Here is a 20,703-nt window from a genome sequence, read left to right as displayed (position 1 = left end):
GTCTGTCTGGATTTAAGATTAAGTGATGGAGAAAATGTTACTAATGTAATATCACTGGGGAGCCAGTTGTTAAACAGTTACCAGCACATTCCTGATAAACTACCTCTGCACAAGCAAAGTATCAAAATATAAAAACAGTAGAATGAACATAAAAATATGGCTACTTTGGAAATACTGCTTAATTTTATATCAGTGAAGCAATGCTGTAGGTTGTTAATTGGGTATCTATATTAAGTCTGACACCAAAATGGCAAATCTCCAGGAGAGATTTGTGAACCAAAAGAGTAGTCAGAGCTGCTCTTGTATTGATCAGTACTGGAATTGGACCTGTGAATGGCTACTGTTCTTATAGCCTGAATAAGATATGAAGACTCAGTCTTTAAAACAACAAAAAACTAAAACTCTGAACATGTCAATTTATTGTTTCCTGTTCGCCCCAGTTTGTTGTTTAATCCAAAAAACAGTTTAGTAGTGCAAGAAATAGAATTAAAGTTAAAAAAAGAGGTAGGTGGGGACAGCTAGGTGGCGCAGTGGATAGATAAAGCACCAGCCCTGGAGTCAGGAGTACCTGGGTTCAAATCCGATCTCAGACATTTGATAATTACCTAGCTGTGTGGCCTTGGGCAAGCCACTTAACCCCATTTGCCTTGCAAAAAACGAAAAAAAAAGAGGTAGGTGCCAGTTCCCCTCAAAGGAATAATTATGTCTCCAGAAAATCAGTTTTAATCAGTCTTAAAGATAATAGCTAGATAAATAGAAATTTCCAAGCCTATCAGTTCTGTATACATATCTCATTTTTATAGATTAAAAAAAAACTCAAAAATGTTGTTGGCATCATTTGCTTTTATTATTGTTCAATTGTTTTCAGTCTTGTCTGACTCTTTGTGACACCATTTGGGCTTTTCTTGGCAAAATTGTTTGCCATTTTCTTCTCCAAATCATTTTACATGAGGAAACTGAGGCAAAAGGGTTAAGTGACTTGACCAGAGGCACATAGCTAATAAGTATCTGAGATCAGATTTGAACTCATAAAGATGAGTCTTCCTGACTTCCAGGTCTGGCATCTACTGTGGGGTTTTTTTTGCTTTTACGTGGGCTCAGTTTTCTCTTGTACCCCACTTTCTTTTCTCAGAAGTCTCTCTTTTTTTTCAGAAAATTGATGTTTAATAAAATCAGATATTGCCCCACCTTGTCCTGACTGAAGAGCTCAACTCACAATTTGTATGAGTTCTTTTTGATTCTCTCTTGACTAACAGTGCTGACACATAATATTGAGTAGTTTCCTCTCTCTCTTTTTTTAGGTTTTTGCAAGGCAATGAATGGGGTTAAGTAGCTTGCCTAACCTAGGTGTCTGAGGCTGGATTTGAACTCAGGTCCTTCTGACACCAGGGCCAGTGCTCTATCCACTGCACCACCTAGCCACCCCTTGATTCATAATATTGAGTTTGCAGTCCACTGAAACTTCCACATTTTTTCAGATAAACTATTGTCCAACCATAGCACTAAGGGTTATGGTATTTTAGTGGTGCTTCAAATGTAGAAGTGGTTATATCAATTCAATAGATCAGTCATTAAAGTCAAATGTTCAATTTCTTTTTTTTCCTTTTTTTTTCTTTAGGCTTTTGCAAGGCAAACTGGGTTAAGTAGCTTGCCCAAGGCCACACAGCTAGGTAATTATTAAGTGTCTGAGACTGGATTTGAACCCAGGTACTCCTGACTCCAGGGCCGGTGCTTTATCCACTACGCCACCTAGCTGCCCCAAATGCTCAATTTCTAATGTGTGTATTTACATCTTGGAAATTGATAAATGCTACAAATCAGGACTTGATTTATTGTTTTGTTGATTAAGAAGAGATAATGATGCAGATTAGACTTAAAAGTATGTCATATCTATACTCTTTTTAAAGAGCTGCTTATTAAACATTTACAATATACTCTTGCAACTATCCACCTCCTGAGACAAGTCATTCCATTTTTGGACAACTCCAATTGTTAGCAAGTTTTTCCTGACATTTAGCTTTAATGTGCTCTTTGACACTGCCATTCATCACTCAGGTTCTACCCACTGGGGGCCTCTATATAAAAGCTTTCCAAATACTTGAACACAGATATCATGTTGCTTTTGAGTCTTCTTTCTGTTAAACATGCTCATATCCTTTAGTCCATTTTCATAAGACATGAATTCAAGGACTTTCATTATCCTGCTTACCCTAATCTTTCCAATTTATCAATGTTTTTAAGACTACTAGAACACAGGATGAAGCCTGATAAGGGTAGAGTACAGAGGGACTATTCCTCTCTCATTCTAGGAAGCTATCCCTTTTGATGTAGCCCAAAATGACATCAAAATTGACTCATATTGAGTCAAATTGCTATCTAGCCATATCCCAAACTTGTGCTTGCAAAGCTGATTTTCTTTGTACCTAAGACTTTATGTTTATTCCTATAAAATGTCAGCTTGTAATAATAAAAATAATTAATATGAATAGGCAGCATTTACAAAATGTTTTAATATTTCAAAATTCTTTTAAAATATTATCTCAGTGGGGCAGCTAGGTGGCGTAGTGGATAAAGCACCGGCCCTGGAGTCAGGAGTACCTGGGTTCAAATCCAACCTCAGACACTTAATAATTACCTAGCTGTGTGGCCTTGGGCAAGCTACTTAACTCTGTTTGCCTTACAAAAAACCAAAAAAAAAATATTATCTCATCCTATCTTCACAATAATTCTGGAAAGTGGAGGTTATAATTATCATCCTCATCTTTACATTTGAGGAAACTGAGGAAGAAAGAAGTTGAATGATTTATCCAGGGTGATAAAGGTAGTAAGTATCATAGGCATGATCAGATTCCAAGTCTAGAGATCTATCCAATATGTCACCTGGTTATTCTAAATACCTTACTAGATTTAGTCCAATGCTTTAGAAGTTAAGATTGAGTGGATTGGGGATGGTGGTGGAAATTTGATTATTATTTTCTGTGTTAACTATACTTCCCAGCTTTATGTTATGTTCCAAATTTGATGAGAGTGCCATCTATGCCTTTATCTAAGTTACTGATAAAAATGCTTAATAGCACAGGGACCAGTACAGAACCTTGAGGTACTCCACTGAAGACTTCCTGTCCTCATGGCAACAAATCATTAACAACTTTCTGAGTTTAACTTTCCAGCAAGTTCTGATCATATTATTGTCTAGTTGTCATCTCTCCATCTTCTCCGAAGAAATTGGTATGAGAGATCTAGCTAAAATCTAGGTAAACTATATCCATTACATTCCCCTCACCCACAAGTTCAGTAATCCTATTTAAAAAAGTAAATGAATTATTTTGACAAGATCTGTTCTTGATGGTTCTTGTTGGTTCTTTGTAATCATAGCTTTCCTTTCTATATGCTTGCAAGGCATCTCTATAATGATCCATCTAAAAATTCCCCAGGAACCAGACTTTCTCACTGGAAATGAGAATGCTTAATTTTTTTTTACTTTTTTTTTGAATGCTTAATTTTTTGAAAAACAACTCAATTTTGCAGAAGCTCTCCCTTTTCCCCATGACTTTTAAGATCTCATTGATAGTAGTTTGGCAATCATAGCTGCCAATTCTTTTAGTATCTAAGGATGTGATCTACTGGGTCCGGTGACTTGAATTCATTAAGAGCAGCTAGTTGCTTTCTTACTGCCTACTCAGTTTTATTAGCCATCAGTTCTTTGTTAATCATCCTGACATATCCTTTGCAAAGGTCATTTTTCTTGACAAAAGAAACAAAAGTAAAAGAAGGTGTGAGATACTTTGCTGTCATTTATAATAATATAATCTGGTCACTTCTATCCCTCATCCTTTATCTACCTTTAAAAAAGTTTTTAATCTTTTTTTAAAATTTTTTTTAAATTTTTAGATTTTTCAAGGCAATGGGGTTAAGTGGCTTGCCCAAGGCCACACGGCTAGGTAATTATTAAGCGTCTGAGGTCAGATTTGAAGCCAGGTATGCCTGACTCCAAGGCGGGTGCTCTATTCACTGCGCCACCTAGCCACCTCAAACAATTTTTTTTTAGGTTTTTGCAAGGCAAATAGGGTTAAGTGGCTTGCCCAAGGCCACACAGCTAGGTAATTATTAAGTGTCTGAGACTGAATTTGAACCCAGGTACGCCTGACTCCAAGGCCAATGCTTTATTCACTGCACCACCTAGCCACCCCCTTTAATCTCTTTTTAAACCTTCCTTTTTTTTTCTCAAAATGACTAAAAGATTCCATCCTTTTTTCTTCCTTTTTTTGGCATTACCTTACTTGGATAGTTTATTCTGAGCTTAAGTATTCCTAATACTATTTTAAAAAATAGAATGTACTATACTCTTATAAAGTTAGTCTCTATTACTTGGTCTTGTTGCCATCTTGAAAAAAAATGAGTTGGTTAGTTCCTAGTCCATCAATAATGTTTTTTCAGATAAAATTCATTTTCCTCATTGGAATTTCCCTTTGTATATTCAGAATTTCATTTTTAAGCATCTTCTATGCCTCCTGACCTGATATTTCCTGTAACATTTTAATCTGCTTGAATACAGTGAAGGGCATCAGTGCTACAATGTCCCAGTCAACATACTAGGAGTCAGGGATGCAAAAGTAAAAAGTAAAAAATGATCGCTGTCCCTAAAAAGCTAACTTTCTCTTGAGGTACAAGACATTTTGAGGAAGAGAAAGAGTACTACCCATTAGGGAGAATTAGGAATGGCTCTCTTGTAGAAGGTGAAATCTGAGCTGATCCTGGAAGGTAGGTGGCTTCCAGTGCATTAAAGTGGGAAATAGAATACTGAGCTGGAAATAGTCAGTAGGTCAGTTTGATTGAAGAGGACAGTGCAAGAAGAGAAATAATTCATGATAAGTCTGGAAATATAGACTGGTGGCAGACTAGAGTTTATATGTTTTTGTCCCAGAGGCAATAAGGAACAGCAGAAATTTAGTGAGGAGAGTGGCACAGTCAGGTCAACACTCTGTATTTAAGGAAAATCACTTTGGTACCTGTGTGGAGGTCAAACTAAGGTGGGGAAGAGGCTGGAAGCAAGGAGATCAATTAGAGGGTCTCTGCAATAGTCCGTGTGAGTTGATAAGAGTTAGAACAAAAGTGCTGATTGCAAGAATACTGAGAAAGGGATAGCTGCAAAATATTTGTGGAGGTAAAAATGGCAAGGTTTGGCAACTGAATGAATACATTGAGGAGGAGGGAAAGAGAAGTCCAGGATATCAAGATATACTGGATGGTAGTGCTCTCAACAGAAATGCTAAGTTTGATAGAGGGGTGGGTTTTGGGAGAAAGATAATGAGTTCTGTTTTAGACATGTTGAGTATGTAATATCTCTGAGACATCAGTGAAGTGTTCAATAGGCAGCGGATAATCTTATGAAAGGACCCTAATACAATGGAAATCATCTCATCTATCATAATCAAAATTGTTTTCACTAATAGGGAAGGAAATATAGAAATTTAAAAAATAGTATTTGAGGAAGCAGTGGAAAAACAATGATTTTGGACTAGGAAGATGTAGGTTCAAATTCTATTTCTTTCACTTCATATCCATGAAAAAAGTAATTGGTGATTTCTGAGATATTAATGTTCACTTAAAAAAAAGGCAGCTGAGATACTAATTCCTCTTAGATCCATAATCCCATGATTCTACCCCATGGTAAATGTATATTTTTCTCTAACGAAAATAACTTCCCAAAGAGGTGGCTTGAATATGTCCCTCTACTGTACTTGTCCAGCAGGGGGCAGAATCTATCAAAAGTACTCAAGGTTTGATTTTTTACATACCGCAGTAAAAAATTATGCAGACTGTTAGAAGTAATGTTCCCTTTGAATACACTGAAACTTATTAAAATGTGTGGGAGCAATTATGTCACCTCCTTCTTGTCACCTCATGGATATTATTAAGGCTTAATTTAAAACTAATTCTGAAATGGTTTTTGATTTGATGACTTAAAATATATTTTCCACCTATACTTGATATAAGGAACAGCCTGTGCTTTGAAACATTTCCTGATTATATGAGGATATGTATAGGAGAGACAATGTAAGAAAATGAACAACCTTCAATTTTATGAAATTTCAAGGGGTACAAAAAGAGTAGTTAAACATTCAGAATTCAACTATTCTGTTGTGGATAGGAATTGACTCTTTTACCATACCTGGTGGACATAAATAACATTATTCATTAATTGATTAATGCAGTTCTTTAATGGAGCAGAGCTTTAATGGAGCATGGCTTCCAGCCTTCTGCTCAATAACCCAGGGTAAAAGCAGCTATGCTGTTGTTTTGTATGGTCAGAGAAGCAATCTAAGGGGGGGAAACAGGCAGTCCCTATAAGTTTCTATGAAAAGATTCTTCCTTTCAGGTGGTTGGCTGCCCTAACAAAGGTCCATATCTATACCTTCTATTGGAGGGGAGAGGGGCAGCAACCCCCCCCCCCCAGGTCAAATTTTGTTCTCCTATAGTCTATTCCTAGATCTTCTGTCCCCACCATCTGAGTGGTCAAGGTCACTACTGCAAATGGTGGTAGGAGTAAGGAAGTAAATACATTTAACATAATTCAACATACAAATATTGGCTGACACAGAAATGATCTATGATGAACCACATAGTTGTTCTGATAAGCCTATGTCTTTTATGTGTGGCTGAAATTAGGGAACTGTTGGTATTTGGGGATCCTTCCCTTAAGGCTACCCACTCAGATCCTGAATCACTTTCTGGTGCTTAAAACGTTTTTTTCTTTGTTGTATGAAATGGGCCTGGGCTAAGGGGGAAAAAACAACAGAAGGCTACCTTTTCCTCACCCTTCTCTTATAAGCATTCTCTTTTACTTAGAATAAGTAGTAATATTCTTATCACATGGAGGGAGTCCATTATTCTACTTAGCATTTACATAAATTTACCTATTATAGGGACAATTTAGAATGGATCTAGATATGTTCAAACCAAGGAGAAGTGAAGTTAAGTCTAAGTTGCATAGGACCTTAGTGGTGTTCCTGGGAAAGACTACTCCTGGGTTGGGTGTCTATATCTATGATTGCTGATCCCAACATTTAAGAATAATTGGGTTGGGACGGCTGGGTGGTACAGTGGATAGAACACTGGCCCTGAAGTCAGGAGTACCTGAATTCAAATCCAGCCTCAGACACTTAATAATTACCTAGCTGTGTGGCCTTGGGCAAGCCACTTAACCCCATTGCCTTGCAAAAAAAACCTCAAAACCTAAAAAATAAAAGAATAATTGGGTTAGAGGTATGCTAAGTAGGATTCTTAAATTTCTAGTATGGGCATTTAATCAGCAAACTACAAACCAGGGTTTTATTTATTACTTTGTTGATTGTCTAACTTAAGAAAGTGATGGAGAGAACATTAATAATACAGATTAAAATTAAAAGTCTTCTGGGAGTACATTCTCCTTTTTTTTGAAGAACTGGTTGCTGAACACTTATCAGCTTTTCCCTAGTCTATGAGGTATCATATCTACTAGAGAATTTTCTTCTATCCCCTCATTCCCATGGGCCTAATGTTAACCCCAGCTTTTAACCAAAAGAAAATTCACAAGTTTAGAGAGATTAACAACAAACCTTTTATTTTACTTTCAAATTTAGAAAATGAAATTAACACAGCCTCAAAAAAGAATTTGACAATACTCCAATCAATAGAGATGGTTTATCCATCCAGTCTCTTTTACCCCAGGACCTAAGTAATGGGGGAGGGGGGGTAGAAGAGAACTGTTCTCTCCCACCTATTTTACTATCCCCCTGGGATGTAATCTCCTCTTCCCTATGAGGGAATGGTATGGCTAAACTCAATCTAGATGTATTTGGTTCTTGCCTTTATATACTTCTCACAGCTTTTTTAGCTCTAGGTAACTGGCATCAATGGAGAGAGAGATATTCAGAGACTCTTATTGCCAAAGGTTGGTTGGTTTCTCTCTCTCTCTCTCTTTCTTTCTTTCTTTTTTCAATTGTGGCAAACCTTTGGATTTCTTTATCCTTTTCTAGCTGCTACCATTACTTGGACATGCTACTCAGCATTTAATCTTCTGCCCCTCAGTTTTAGGAGCAAAAACAGTCATCATGTTCTGAGTTGTGGAGTGGACTTTGGTGTAGACAATATAGGGTTTCAGGTGAGCAGAGTACTTCCTGGGCTTAATCTGACCCTGCAAAGTTAGATATTGTGGAATAGGGTGGGGCTTTGTTATTATTAATAGTTATTTTTTTTTAAAGATCCAACATATCAGGAAGGAAATTCCCACCCAGGAATCAGAATGCTGGCCTAATTTAACTTCCAGAAAAATCCCCTCCTTCTTTGGGGATACTAATTCCTCCTTGATTGTGACCTAAATCAGAATGGTTTGGAGCTGATGATTTAAAATATATTACCCATATACTTTTTTCTCTTGATAAAAGCAATTATCAGTACTTTGAAACACTGGATCGTAGCTGAGAAAGAATGTGGGGGGAGGGGAAGATCCTCAACTTTAAGAAATTCCAAGAAATAGAGCAAAAAAGAATAGTAAGCACTCAGAACTTAACTTCTAATGTGAGTAGGACTCTGGTTGGGCTTTTTTCAACTGGAATATGAAGCAAGTGGTCTATTGTTCATATGTCCTGAACTGTGCATTTCCCCTTTGGTTAACTTTGCATGCCCTAGTCTCAGTCAAAAGATCTAGGAGAGTAAGTTCTCCCACTGGCCTGTGTTGGAATTTATTTCTTAAGCCATCCACATCTTTTGGCTATTTCTTACATTTGCTTGTAGTTAATATTCTTTTCATTACTCAGACGCTATGTGTATGTAGAGGGAAGAGGTTTGCTCTGATCTGAGGCTACAGGCTGCTTTGGCCTGAACTTTCCTCTGAAGATAAAGGTAGAATCTCTCTCTAGCCATCTCTGCACCTATTTCCTTGCGAAGATGGATTATTTGCCTCCTCAATTTTTGTGTGACCATGAACACTATAGAGTGCTGTTCTTCCTAACAGTGCCCTGTCCCTCCATGCATTTAAGGGGCAGGTCCTTAGACTTGATAGGACATATTTCCTGGATTTACCAGGATTCTTCTCCCTTAAGGGGAGCCATGACTCTTGGGTGACTGGATACAGGGGCCTTATGTTGGGTCATTTTGTCACGAAAGGGACCACTTCTTTTTGATTACTATTTCTCACGAATCATGTTGTGGACATGTGGGTAAAGTACCTACTACCATAGCACTTTTTAAATTTGAGGCTCTCCCTTCCCTTTCCCTTTCCCTTCCCTTGAACCGCTCAATAGTTCAGGGCTCTATAATCCTTCACTTGTTGGCGAGGCTCTCTAAGAGGAAGGCAGGATAATCTTAATGTGCTCCCAGGAGAGGCCCCTCTGCTCCCTATCCCTGCTCCCAAGAGAAAGACTGAATCCCAGTAGGTAGAAATCTCCCCACTGTATTGTGCCAGCTAGAAGCTACACTGTTTGTCTATAGCCTCATTGTGGCCTACATGCACTCCATGTGGTCTTTTATTTATAAGCATTTCCTGTGATGAGATGAGCAGCTATGTGTTTTACTTTCTTTTAAGATCTGACATTTATAAAAGTGTCCTGTTTTTGTTCTTGTCCTCTATGACCTGTGGCAAGCACGGTGAGCACTTAAGAAATTTTTGTTGGCTTGGATTGAAAGAAACCTTCCAAACAACAATTTATCTTGCCATAGTGGTTCTGCTTTATGATAACGGTGCTAAAATGAAATAAACAAAACAAAACAAAATCCTTCCATAACCTTAAATTGAGAGAGAAACCGGTTAAGTTTATTTGGTGGTCTTCAGCATCATCAATCAATGTATGATAAAGGGGGACAGATCATCAGGTCTAATCCAATTTTAGGCTCTCTCACATGTATTTTAAGAAAAATGCATGAGTCCAGTGAAGAATAAAGGAGACCTCCCCTGCCCCACCCCTTTGCAAGAAAACACACACACATACACACACACACACACACACACACACAACACAGTCTTATTCAGCAACAATGAAAAGCCAAAGTGCCAACAAAGAGCCCTTTGTAGACCCAAAGTGTTCACTGATGATTAAAGCCAACTCTAAATTATCCCAAAACATATTGTTTATTTTGTGGATTGTTTATGGTAAGTCTAGAATTTGGGGGTAGGGTGGGAGTGAAAATTGGGCTACTAAACAAGGTAATGACTAGGCCAATTTACCTGGCAAGTGATCACACCTGTGGGTCTAGCTAGGCTCTTGGAGACGATTTCAGAGACATATGTTGGAATTTTCCTTTAAAAAAAGATCGTCCCTTTTCTCCTCACCTAAGCATAACTAATTGAGTGAGAATTTGCAACTATGCATTTTAGGGGCTGATACACTGGTGGGTTTATTTGATCTGCTCTTATGATTTCATCGATGTTGGGAATACCTGGTGTGAAAATTCTTTCCACTAAGCCAGATGAGCAAGTCATTTGCAAGTTATACTATTGGAGCATGGTTTGGGAGCAATGAGAGGTTATGTGACCTGTCCATGGTCACACTGCCGATATGTTAGAGATAGGACAGCTCACTACTTCTTGATTCCAAAGCTGCCTCTCTACAAAATATTAAATTAGTCAAGCCTTTACTAAAGTAATTAGTTTTAATTACTAAAAAAATTATTATCTAAAATGTTATCTTAGATAATAATATAGTGATTTATTTCACCACTTAGCATATATCCAAATCACTTTCCCCATCTCTTCTTGGTTAGTGTAGATGTGGAAAAGGCTGATTAATTCCAAGATTAGTCTAAGGGAATTAGCAAAGTCAAACAAGTACAAGAAGTTGCATGGTATAATCAAACAAACCTGAATGATCTCTGGGTCACTTGCTGTACTATTGACCTTGAGATAATCAAAGAGTTCATTGCATTATAAAAACCAATCACCCAGAATAAGATTTTGGAACTGTTGAATGTTAGTTTTTTTCCTTCTCCTGTATTAGTGTAGGATTTTCTACTAATGCTCCAAGATATTTTTACCTTCCATGATCAATACAACTTTATGTTAATGCAATAACTCAAATATTTAAAGCAGTCAAAATGCTAGCAATGTCCCTAAGCTATCATTGCCCAATTGAGATGTGGTTCAAATTCTTTACTAAAAGCAATGAGTTTTTAGTGTATTCTGTGTGTGGGAAGTTAGGAAAGAAGTGTTTTTGTAATCCTTCAGGACATATAATAGGTGTATTTGTTGAAGGGATGGGTGATATGCTGAAAAAAATCTACATACACTTGTTTTGTCAAGGCTGTTTATGTCATCCACAGTAGATGAGTGCTGATTGCAAACTTTAATGTTGGTTTGTTCATGCATATTTTTCTCGTATTCCCGAACATCATCCATTGTCATATCTGAAAGAAGGTCAAGATGGTGGCAACTTCCATTATTAAATGCAAACTTTCAGAAGGAGTGTTTAAGGGAAAGGTGGTAGTGTTGCAGAAGCCAAAGATTTCATAAAGCAGGGGATCCACTAACTTTATGAAATATGAATCATAAAGTTAATTGAACCAGCCGGGGAATAGGGGGAGGGTGGAGTGCAAGGTTAAGTCAAAGGAACTGTGAGAAGAGTGGAAATTGTTTCAAGGTATATCTGTGAAGTGAGCTAGATGGAAAGTGTTGGCTTGTGGGTAGCACCAGAGGCAAAAATCTTCTAAAAAATTTTTTTTAGAAGATCCCCTTAAGAAGAGAGGGTAAGAAATATTTCAGGGTAGTCTTTTTTTTTAAACTTACCTTTCAGAGCCCCTTTGAAAGAAACTTTGATATCATTCTCTTTAATGCAATGCACTTAACAACAAGATGACATTTTTAATGCTAGAGAAGGCATGCTTTATAAGACAGGGAAATTATCTTTGTTCATGAATATCAGGTGGTTTAGTTTAGTTCTTGCTAATTATGGATTTTTGTGTGTGTGTTCAAGTTCTCTGAAAGAATACTTGGCATCACATCATGCAGGCCTATGTTAGTTAGAACCGGCTGATAATAAACTTCATGGCCTCATCTGTTTGAAGATAGTTGGTTATCTCTGTTGTTACATAATTATGATTTTTGAGGTTACTGTTAAACAGCTGATATCAAGTCATCTGATTTCTAACCTAATTGGCAAAACTCCTCTCTGCCTTGTGTATTGTATAAAGGCATCCTACAACCTTCTTGGGATTCTTTTCCATAAATTACCACTAAATCACTAAAGCCACTGATTTAGTAATCATCTGGTTTAACTCAATTCCAAAACTTTAGCTATTCATGTACCCCTTTACAAGGAAGTTGTATCCAACTGATGTTTTGATGGCAACAAAAGACATGATAGTCATCTACTACCCAGATTCCTAAGGAGCTTGAAGATAATTTAGAGTGGGCATTCACGGCTGGAATTTTTCCTTAAATATTTTCTGTATCATGTGGTTTTGTGTCTTTTTATAACATGCCATGTGTCATGTGAACTTCACTTTACTCACCAAGGGCAGATTTGCCAGAAGCTTATGATGTGATTCAATGTGATTCCCAGCTAAGATAAAGTGTGACTATGTGTGCTTCCAGGCACATTTGATTCAGTTTTTTAAACGAATTCTTAAAAATGATTTAATCATTTTTTATTCAGCCTGTGATTCCTCTCTCCCATCCCCCTCCCATTTTATCAATATCTTCAATCAGAGAAGTTATCCACAAGCAATGTAAGTTATCAGGGTGTTAAAAAGCAGTCTGGCCAAGCAAAGAACATGCTCTTTTTGTTAGAAAGTTAAGATAAAAGAAAGAGTAATAAATATTACTTTATGAAAAGTTCATATACATATCATTAATCAATTAAAAACATTCCATCAATGTTAGCACTTTATAGTCTTGGTTTTTTGTTATCAATATTACTTGAACACAAATATATCTTAAAATTACTAAGGAGTCATTAAGTTAAAAAAATTATAATATTAAAATCACCCCCCTCCATGCATCATAAAATTTCAAGGCATTCCATCTTATTCATCTAAGATCTTCCTTACTTTATTTGGAAAATGAGAATATATTTTTAGTTGCGTTCTTCTTCTAAACAGCAATAGAAACCATTTAGGAGAGATTTTTAAAAATACCTTTAATACTATTAAGATCAAGACTGAACTTTGGGAGGATACCTATGCTTGTTCCTGTTGATGTGGGATGGACATAGAGAGGGAGAAGTGAACTAGAGCCTATTCTATATAGGACATCCTAGAAATGAAATTCTGAGCATAAAGAAATCCACATTTTGGGAACACTTCATTTCAGAGAGGGAGAAAATATCAGCCATAAAAAGAGACAATATTTCCATCTGAATGTACTTTGGGCCACTCTCCAAAAGATGATGTATGTTTAATCTCCCTGGTGGTGGACAGCTTGGGTCAAATTCCATTCAAAAACACCCTGACATAACGCAAATGCTCTTACAAATGGGTCTGACTATTTTCATATTCTTCAGCTTAGGCATAGAACACAGAGCACAATAAATCAAGGGCAAACTTATCTATTCAGGCTACTTTATGCTCTGTTTAATACACTTGGTCCCCAAAAAGCCACAAATAAATCAGAAATTTGCAGATAGAATCATACACATTTTTCCACTGACATATTTTCAGGGACTGCTTTTGCTGATGACTGATTTTTCACTTGACAGTGGTTTCTAGTTAACCTTTAAGTTTTTAGGTTTCTCAGCCTCTTATAAACAAATATAGAGGTTTGTTGAAGCCAGTTTGAACTCATCAGCTGACTATAAAAATTTTCAGTGTGAGCAACTTATAATTTGAAAATTGGCAAATGCTACAAATCAGGGCTTGATTTATTATTCTGTTGACTACCTAGACTTAAAAAAGTGATGAAGAAAATGTTATTAATGCAGATTAAATGTAAAAGTGCTGTATGCACTTTTTTTTCCTGGAGGACTGGCTGCTAAAACATTTATCAGGACAACAATGCTTCTGGGTATCCTGAGAGTCCCTCTTTGTTGGAGCCCCTGAGAAAAATTACTTTGCAAAGTAACTCTCAACTAGTCATCCTTGATTTTAACTATTTTGGAGTTTTCTAAAAGAATGGAATTTTTTTGTAATTTCTTGAGATTGTATTCTATCTACCCAAGTCAGGACTTCTTAACCTGAGATTTTGAAACTGCTTCTACATTTTACACTTTAACAGCAACACTGCGTGATGATCAACTGTGATGGACCTACTCTTCTCAACAGTACAATGATCAGAGACAGTTCTAATGGACTGTGATGGGAAACATCACCCACACCCAGAGAAGGATTTATGGAGTCTGAATACAGACCAAAACATACTTTTTTCAATTTTTAAAAATTTATTTCATATTTTATTTTTTCTCATGATTTTTTCCTCTTTTGTTCTTCTTTCACAACATGATTGATATGGAAATATATTTAACATTGTTAAATATGTGAAATCTATATTAAATTACTTGCTGCCAAGGGGAGGGGGGAGGAAAGGAAGGGAGGCAGAAAAATATGGAACTCAACTTACAAAAAGTGAATGTTGAAAACCATCTTTGCATATAGTTAGGAAAATAAATACATTTATTTATTTTTTTAAAAATTGTTTCTAAAAGCTATTTTGATAACTGTATTTCAATATCAATGGTTTTCTTTTCAAGATTATACATTTTATTTTATGAATTATTCTAGGAAGGGAACCAAAGCTTCATTAGACTTCTGAAGGAGTCCAGGCCACAAAAAAAGACTAAAAATTATCTAAATCAAGAGAATTTTTTTTAAGAAATACATTCCAATGAAACTTAAAATTTTTTTTTAGTCATGGTAGAAATAACATAATTAGGCAAAGGGGCATCATTCCTGGGATTTCTTCTACAAGACTGTAAGCTCCTTGAGGACAGGGATCATAGCTAATCCAAACAGTTTATTTTTCTAAATGCTCATCATACAGTAGTCACTTAAGAATGTTGACTGACTGGAAGTAGATTACCTACCTAATTCACTTTGGCAGAATGCTCCACTTTCCTCCCCTCTAGGATAAATGTGCTATAGTGACCTAGGTCCTGTTTGTACATACTTATTCAGTGAATGGTATAATTCTTCTTTGAATGTTCCTGATCCAGGGATAGAAAGGACCAACCTAACCATGGCTCTGACCATGTTTACTCTACTCGCAGGTGACTGAGTCATCCTACTTTTGTAGGGTGCTAAGAGGCTGTGGGAAGATTTGGTCCTGACTTGCCTATGAGAAGCTGATACTTAAATGATACCTATGATTCCCTCATTTTTACTGAACTGTCACTGAGTTGCTGGGGAAATCAGAATTTCACTCCCAAATTCCTTGGCAAGTAGGCTGACTTTTGTGAAAAGAAGCTTGGTTCTAAAATATTTTTTCATCTGGAAATTACTGAATATTTTCCTGCAGTATTTTCAGTATGGCTATTATCAAGTGAAAATGAAAGACTGGAATAAACCACAGGAAATCCAGAAACCAAAGGATTAGGTTTGATGTTATTTCACCTCTTAGAAAATGGCTGCCCCCTTAGATTGATCAAACAAACTGCTAGATAGTGCTGTAGAATCCTGGAATTAGAAGTCTGAGTTTCAGTCTGTCCTCAGACCCTTACTGGTTGTGGACCCTGAAAAAGTCTCTTAATCTCTACTGACTTTCCTCACCCATAAAATGGACTTAATATTTAGCACCTATCTCCCAGAATTGTTATAAGGGCCAAATTTTAAATGTTAGCTATTATTATCTTTATCCTTTACCATTAAGAGAAAATAAGAATATGAAGAAATAATTTTAACACAACAATTACTTTTTAGTATTGCAAGTTAATATCAATATTAAGCACTAATATGAGAATATAATTGATTATAACACTATATACATAAATTACTACTCTATTATTAAGAGGTATTAGTATAATTAATAATAATGGCTAGCATTTATATAGTGCTTTCAGGTTTGCAAAGTGTTTTACAAATATTATCTCATTTGGGGGTATCTAGGTGGCAGTAGCTAGAGTGCCAGGTCTAGAATCAAGAAGACTGATCTTTGTGAGTTCAAATCTGACCTCAGACACATACCAGATGGGTGATCCTAGGCAAGTCATTTAACCCTGCGTGCCTCAGTTTCCTCATCTGTAAAATGGTTAATATTCTTGCCAAGAAAACCCCAAATTGGATCACAAAGAGTTGGGCATAACTAAAAAAATGACTTACCTGAACTTATCCCCATTTTAGAGATAGAGAAATCAGCAATTTGTGGCTGAAATAGTCAGGCTACAAGTATCTATTAAGCATTTATTATGAGCCAGGCATTATGAAATATGACAGGAACCCAATTTCTTTACTCTTTCCATCAGCTTCCTTTCATTAGAACAGTCACTGTTGTTGTTGTTGTTGTTTGCCCTTCGTTCTTGAAAACAACCATGATATCAGAGGTGATGGCCATGACCAAGCACATGAGTTAGATTTGAATGAGGAGATGCTGTGCCAAGTCACCTACCTCACTTTCTCCTCCAGAGCCATCGGCCCAGTGACCAAATATGAATCAGAATGATTAGAGATGGCCCTGGATGTGAGGCAGTTGGGGTTAAGTGACTTGCCCAACGTCAAGTGTCTGAGGCTACATTCGAACTCAGGTCCTCCTGACTCCAAGGCCATTGTTCTATCCACTGTATTGCCTAGCCTCTCCTGTAGAGAGAAGAGGGTACTTTAAGACATGAGAGTTGAAGCCAATAAAAATTACCTGGAAACCAGGACTACAGAAAATAGCTAAATCAAATGGTATTTGCTTACTTCTACCAGAATATTTAAGGAAGCCCCAGACGTTATCTGGAAGGGGGCTGGATAGTATTTCTGGGAATGAACTGACTCATATGTATTACCCTACCTGATTTCAAGAGATCTGCATTCATATTTAGCCTCAGACATTTTAGGGTCACAGCCATTTATGTGATGCTGTTCAAGTCACATAAACCATTTCCTTGTGCCTCAATTTCCTCATTGGTAAAATGAGATATTAGTAACAACTATAAGATAATATTAAAAGCTTTTTTTGCAAAAACTAAAAGTGCTATACTAGTTATTCTTCTTTGAATATGAATTCTAAGACGGCTTGAACAGATTTTCATTTTGTCTTTTCATTCTCCTGTGACTAGCACAGTCTGGTACTTAATAAATGTTTGTTAAACTGGATTGGATTGCAGTAAATTAAGAGTATGTTGTATACAGAGATTGGTTGAGGCTATTAGAAAAATTGTACCTGTTGCAGCTGAGATTTTGGGTCAATCAATTAATAAGCCCTTATTAGATCTGGAAAGGTCCTTGAAGGTCTTATAGCCTACTTTACAAATGAGGGGAACTGAGGCCTGGGAGGGAAGTCACTTGCCTGAGGTAATAGAAAGATAGTAATCGGCACCCCTGGGATTGACACTGTACCACATCACCTCCCTAATGAGTAAGCAAGTATATATAAAATCTCAGTTGATTCCCATAACAACTCTATAAACTACGCATGAAATTCCAGGCACTATGCCAAGCTCTGAGGATACAAATACAATGAATGAACAATCCCAACTCATAAAAAGCTTAAATCTTAATGGAAGAGGGGGAGTCAAGTACATAAATAATTATCAGCAAACACACAAGGAGAAGAAAAATAAATGAATATCAGGAGTGAATTAAAAAGCAGTTTGGAGAAGTGAGCACTAGCAGTTAAGGGAATTGGGGAAAATCATTGAGTAAGGGGTGTGTGTTTGTGTTTGTGTGTGTGTGTGTGTGTGTGTGTGTGTGTGTGTTTTGAAGAAAGGGATTCTATGAGAAAGAAGGCGAGTTCAAAGGCAGCAGATGAAATCTCTGATGTAAGAAGCAGAGAGGTCAGTTTGACTGGATCACCAAGTTTTAAGAATAGGAGTAAAGTATAATGAATCTGGAAAGAGAGGTCAGGGGTGTGTTGTGAACAACTTTAAAAAATGGTGGTGTTGTCAACAAAAACAGGGACGTTTGAAGAAGGATAGATTGGAGGGGGGGAAGGTAATGAGTCCAGTTCTGTTTGTGTTGAGTTTGACGCGTCTCTGGAATATAGGGTTAGAAATGTCCAGCAGGTAATTAGTGATGCTAGTTTAAAGTTCAGAAGGGAGATAGACAATAGATTTTTAGATCTAGGGTCATTAGCATAGAGGTGACAGATCCCTGAATTTTCTTTCCTTGAATCCTCACAGTGAGTGAGGGTTTTCACAACCATCCATAGTCAATTAGGGCTTTTGGCTCTTGTTGTTCTTGAGCCCAAATATAGTATATACCAGACTTCAGGCAATGGATTATAGATTTAGATTTGGAAGTGTCCTTGAAGATCTTTCTAGCTTATCTGTTCACTTTACAAAAAAAGGAACTGAGAAAATATACTTGCCTAAGGTAGTGATTGGCAGCCCTGGGATTGGAACTGTATCACATTACATTCCTAATGAATAAGCAATGATAAAAGCTACAGTCAGAGACAGTAAAGTTTCTTATCTGAAGTTGGCCAGTTTAGATTACTCCTGGTGTCCTAACCCTGATGTGCAGAGGGAATATGTAAAAAAAAAAAAAAAAAAAAAGATAATGCCTGGGAATTACTCAGACAAGAGCAGGAGCTGGATCATTGATTTTTTTTTTTTGAGGCAGTCAGGATTAAGTGACTTGCCTAGGATCACACATCTCTTAAAAGTGTCTGAGATCATATTTGAACTCATAGCCTTCTGATTCCAGTTAAATACTCTAGCCATTGCACCATCTAACTGTTCTGTCATTGAACCTTAAGAACTAAAGTCATACTTTGGAGAGCTTCTATCCCTTCTCTCAAACTACCCAAGCTCTTAATACAGTTAATCACTTTTCTAATCAAGTGAACCTGTCTATATCCTAACACTATAGATTACTAACCCTACTTTTTTATGGGGGGAGGGAACAAATTATTAAAACTTTTTTTGAGGTACCAATCAATCATAGCATAGCATTCTGGCAATCCTTTCAATCAATTCATCAATCAAGTATTAACCTTTTTTTTTTGTCATTTGTTAAGTGCTGTAAAAATGAAACAATTCCTCTTTCAACAAACTTCCATTTTAATGAGAAAGATATACATATGTAGGTATATATAAGAGCCACAAAACAAACACAAGGAAACCTTAGAGGCACTGAATACTGTGTAGGGAGGGAAGCAGAGAAACCAGGAAAGGTCTCCTTCAGAAAGTGGTGCTTGAATGGAGTTTGTTTTGTGTTTTGTGGTTTTTTGGGGTTTTTTTTAGATTTTTCAAGGCAATGGGGTTAAGTGGCTTGCCCAAGGCCACACGGCTAGGTAATTATCAAGTGTCTGAGGTCAGATTTGAACCCAGGTACTACTGACTTCAAGACCGGTGCTCTATTCACTGTGCCATCTAGCCGCCCCTTGAATGGAGTTTAGAAGGAAACTAGAGAAGGCAGGAAGGGGGCAGACAGTTTTCCAGGTACTGGGGGTCAGCAAGTGACTTGGAGAAAAGAAATAGAGTATGGCACATGAAAAATACTAGCAAGGCTAATAGAGGGTATTGTAAATGGAAGGAAATTAAGTGTAAAAACAGTAAAAAAAAAAAGTAGGAAGGGGCCAAGTTGCAAAGAAATGTGAACTCCTCTAAAAGGGAAGTGGTTAGTCAACATCAATAAAGTGTGTTCAAGGAAATAGTTCCATAATACCCCACGTTTTAGTTAAGAAAAAATACACAAGCAATACCTTTAGGGAGAGTGCATCTCACCACAATCTCTCACCTATATTGCCTTTCTTTCATCTATTAAATAAGAGGAGGAAGTTAGGGTGTGGGGCAGGAGAAGTGAAAGACATCTCCAATTATTCCAACTAGAACAGAAAACTTCCTCTTAATTGAAATTGATTCTCTAGCTTCCTTCAAGTCTCAGCTAAAATCCTACTTCTGCAAGAAGCTTTTCCTGATCTCCCTTAATATGAGAGTGCCTTCCCTTGGCTGTCCTGTGTCTTGCTTGTACATAATTAATTTCATGTTGTTTCCTTCCATTAGACTGTGAGCTCCTTGAGAACAGGCACTGATATTTGAATTCCCACCACTTAACACAATAGATAAGCACTTAAATGTTTGTTAATTTGATTTAGCTGTACAAAGGGCTCTTCTTACTCTTGGGAAAAAACCCATATTTACTCATTTTTAAAAAGTCTTTATAGTCTAATCGTCACCTTAACTAGCTTTAAAGCCAAGTAGATCTTGATTCAAATTTCATCTCTGTTTCTTAATAGCTATAGATTCCTTTTTAGTTTAGTCATTTTTCATTCATGTCTGACTCTGACTCCATTTGGGGTTTTCTTGGCAAAGATGGGGGAGTAGTTTCCCATTTCTTCTTCAGCTCATTTTACAGAGGAAACTAAGGAAAATAGGGTTAAGTGATTTATCTGAGGCCAAATTTAAACAGATGATGAGTCTTTCTGACCTGAAGTTCAGCCCTTTATCCACTATGTCAGCTAGCTGTCCCATGTAGATTCCTAGAAGTTATTTAACTTTTTTAAGACTCAACTATCCAGGACTTAGCTACCGATTCATAGATGAGTATGAGTTGCCCAAATCATAGATTTTTCATGTACAGATGTACTTCATGAAGAACTAATCTGAAGTTTGTATTGATAAGCAATAGAAAAGACTTCGGATAATTATAAGTGAATTA

General features: G+C 36.8%; 1 protein-coding gene across 3 annotated transcripts in view; it reads right to left on the bottom strand.

Annotated features, from left to right (window-relative positions):
- PITPNC1 (phosphatidylinositol transfer protein cytoplasmic 1) overlaps window positions 1-20,703 on the bottom strand; it is a 211,073-nt gene that overhangs the window by 8,302 nt on the left and 182,068 nt on the right. Inside the window, exon 6 of one of the 3 annotated variants that reach the window (XM_074224758.1) lies at window positions 11,261-11,379. The exons of the other annotated variants lie outside the window; for them this stretch is intronic. Within the exon in view, the coding sequence (XP_074080859.1) occupies window positions 11,261-11,379 (119 nt within the window). The remainder of the gene's footprint in view (window positions 1-11,260; window positions 11,380-20,703) is intronic. 3 annotated transcript variants of the gene reach the window in all.

Source organism: Macrotis lagotis, chromosome 2 (genome assembly GCF_037893015.1).
Source record: "Macrotis lagotis isolate mMagLag1 chromosome 2, bilby.v1.9.chrom.fasta, whole genome shotgun sequence".
Taxonomy (NCBI): domain Eukaryota; kingdom Metazoa; phylum Chordata; class Mammalia; order Peramelemorphia; family Peramelidae; genus Macrotis; species Macrotis lagotis.
The sequence above is the reverse complement of the archived record's forward strand: the minus strand, read 5'-3'. Positions and strand labels throughout refer to the sequence as shown.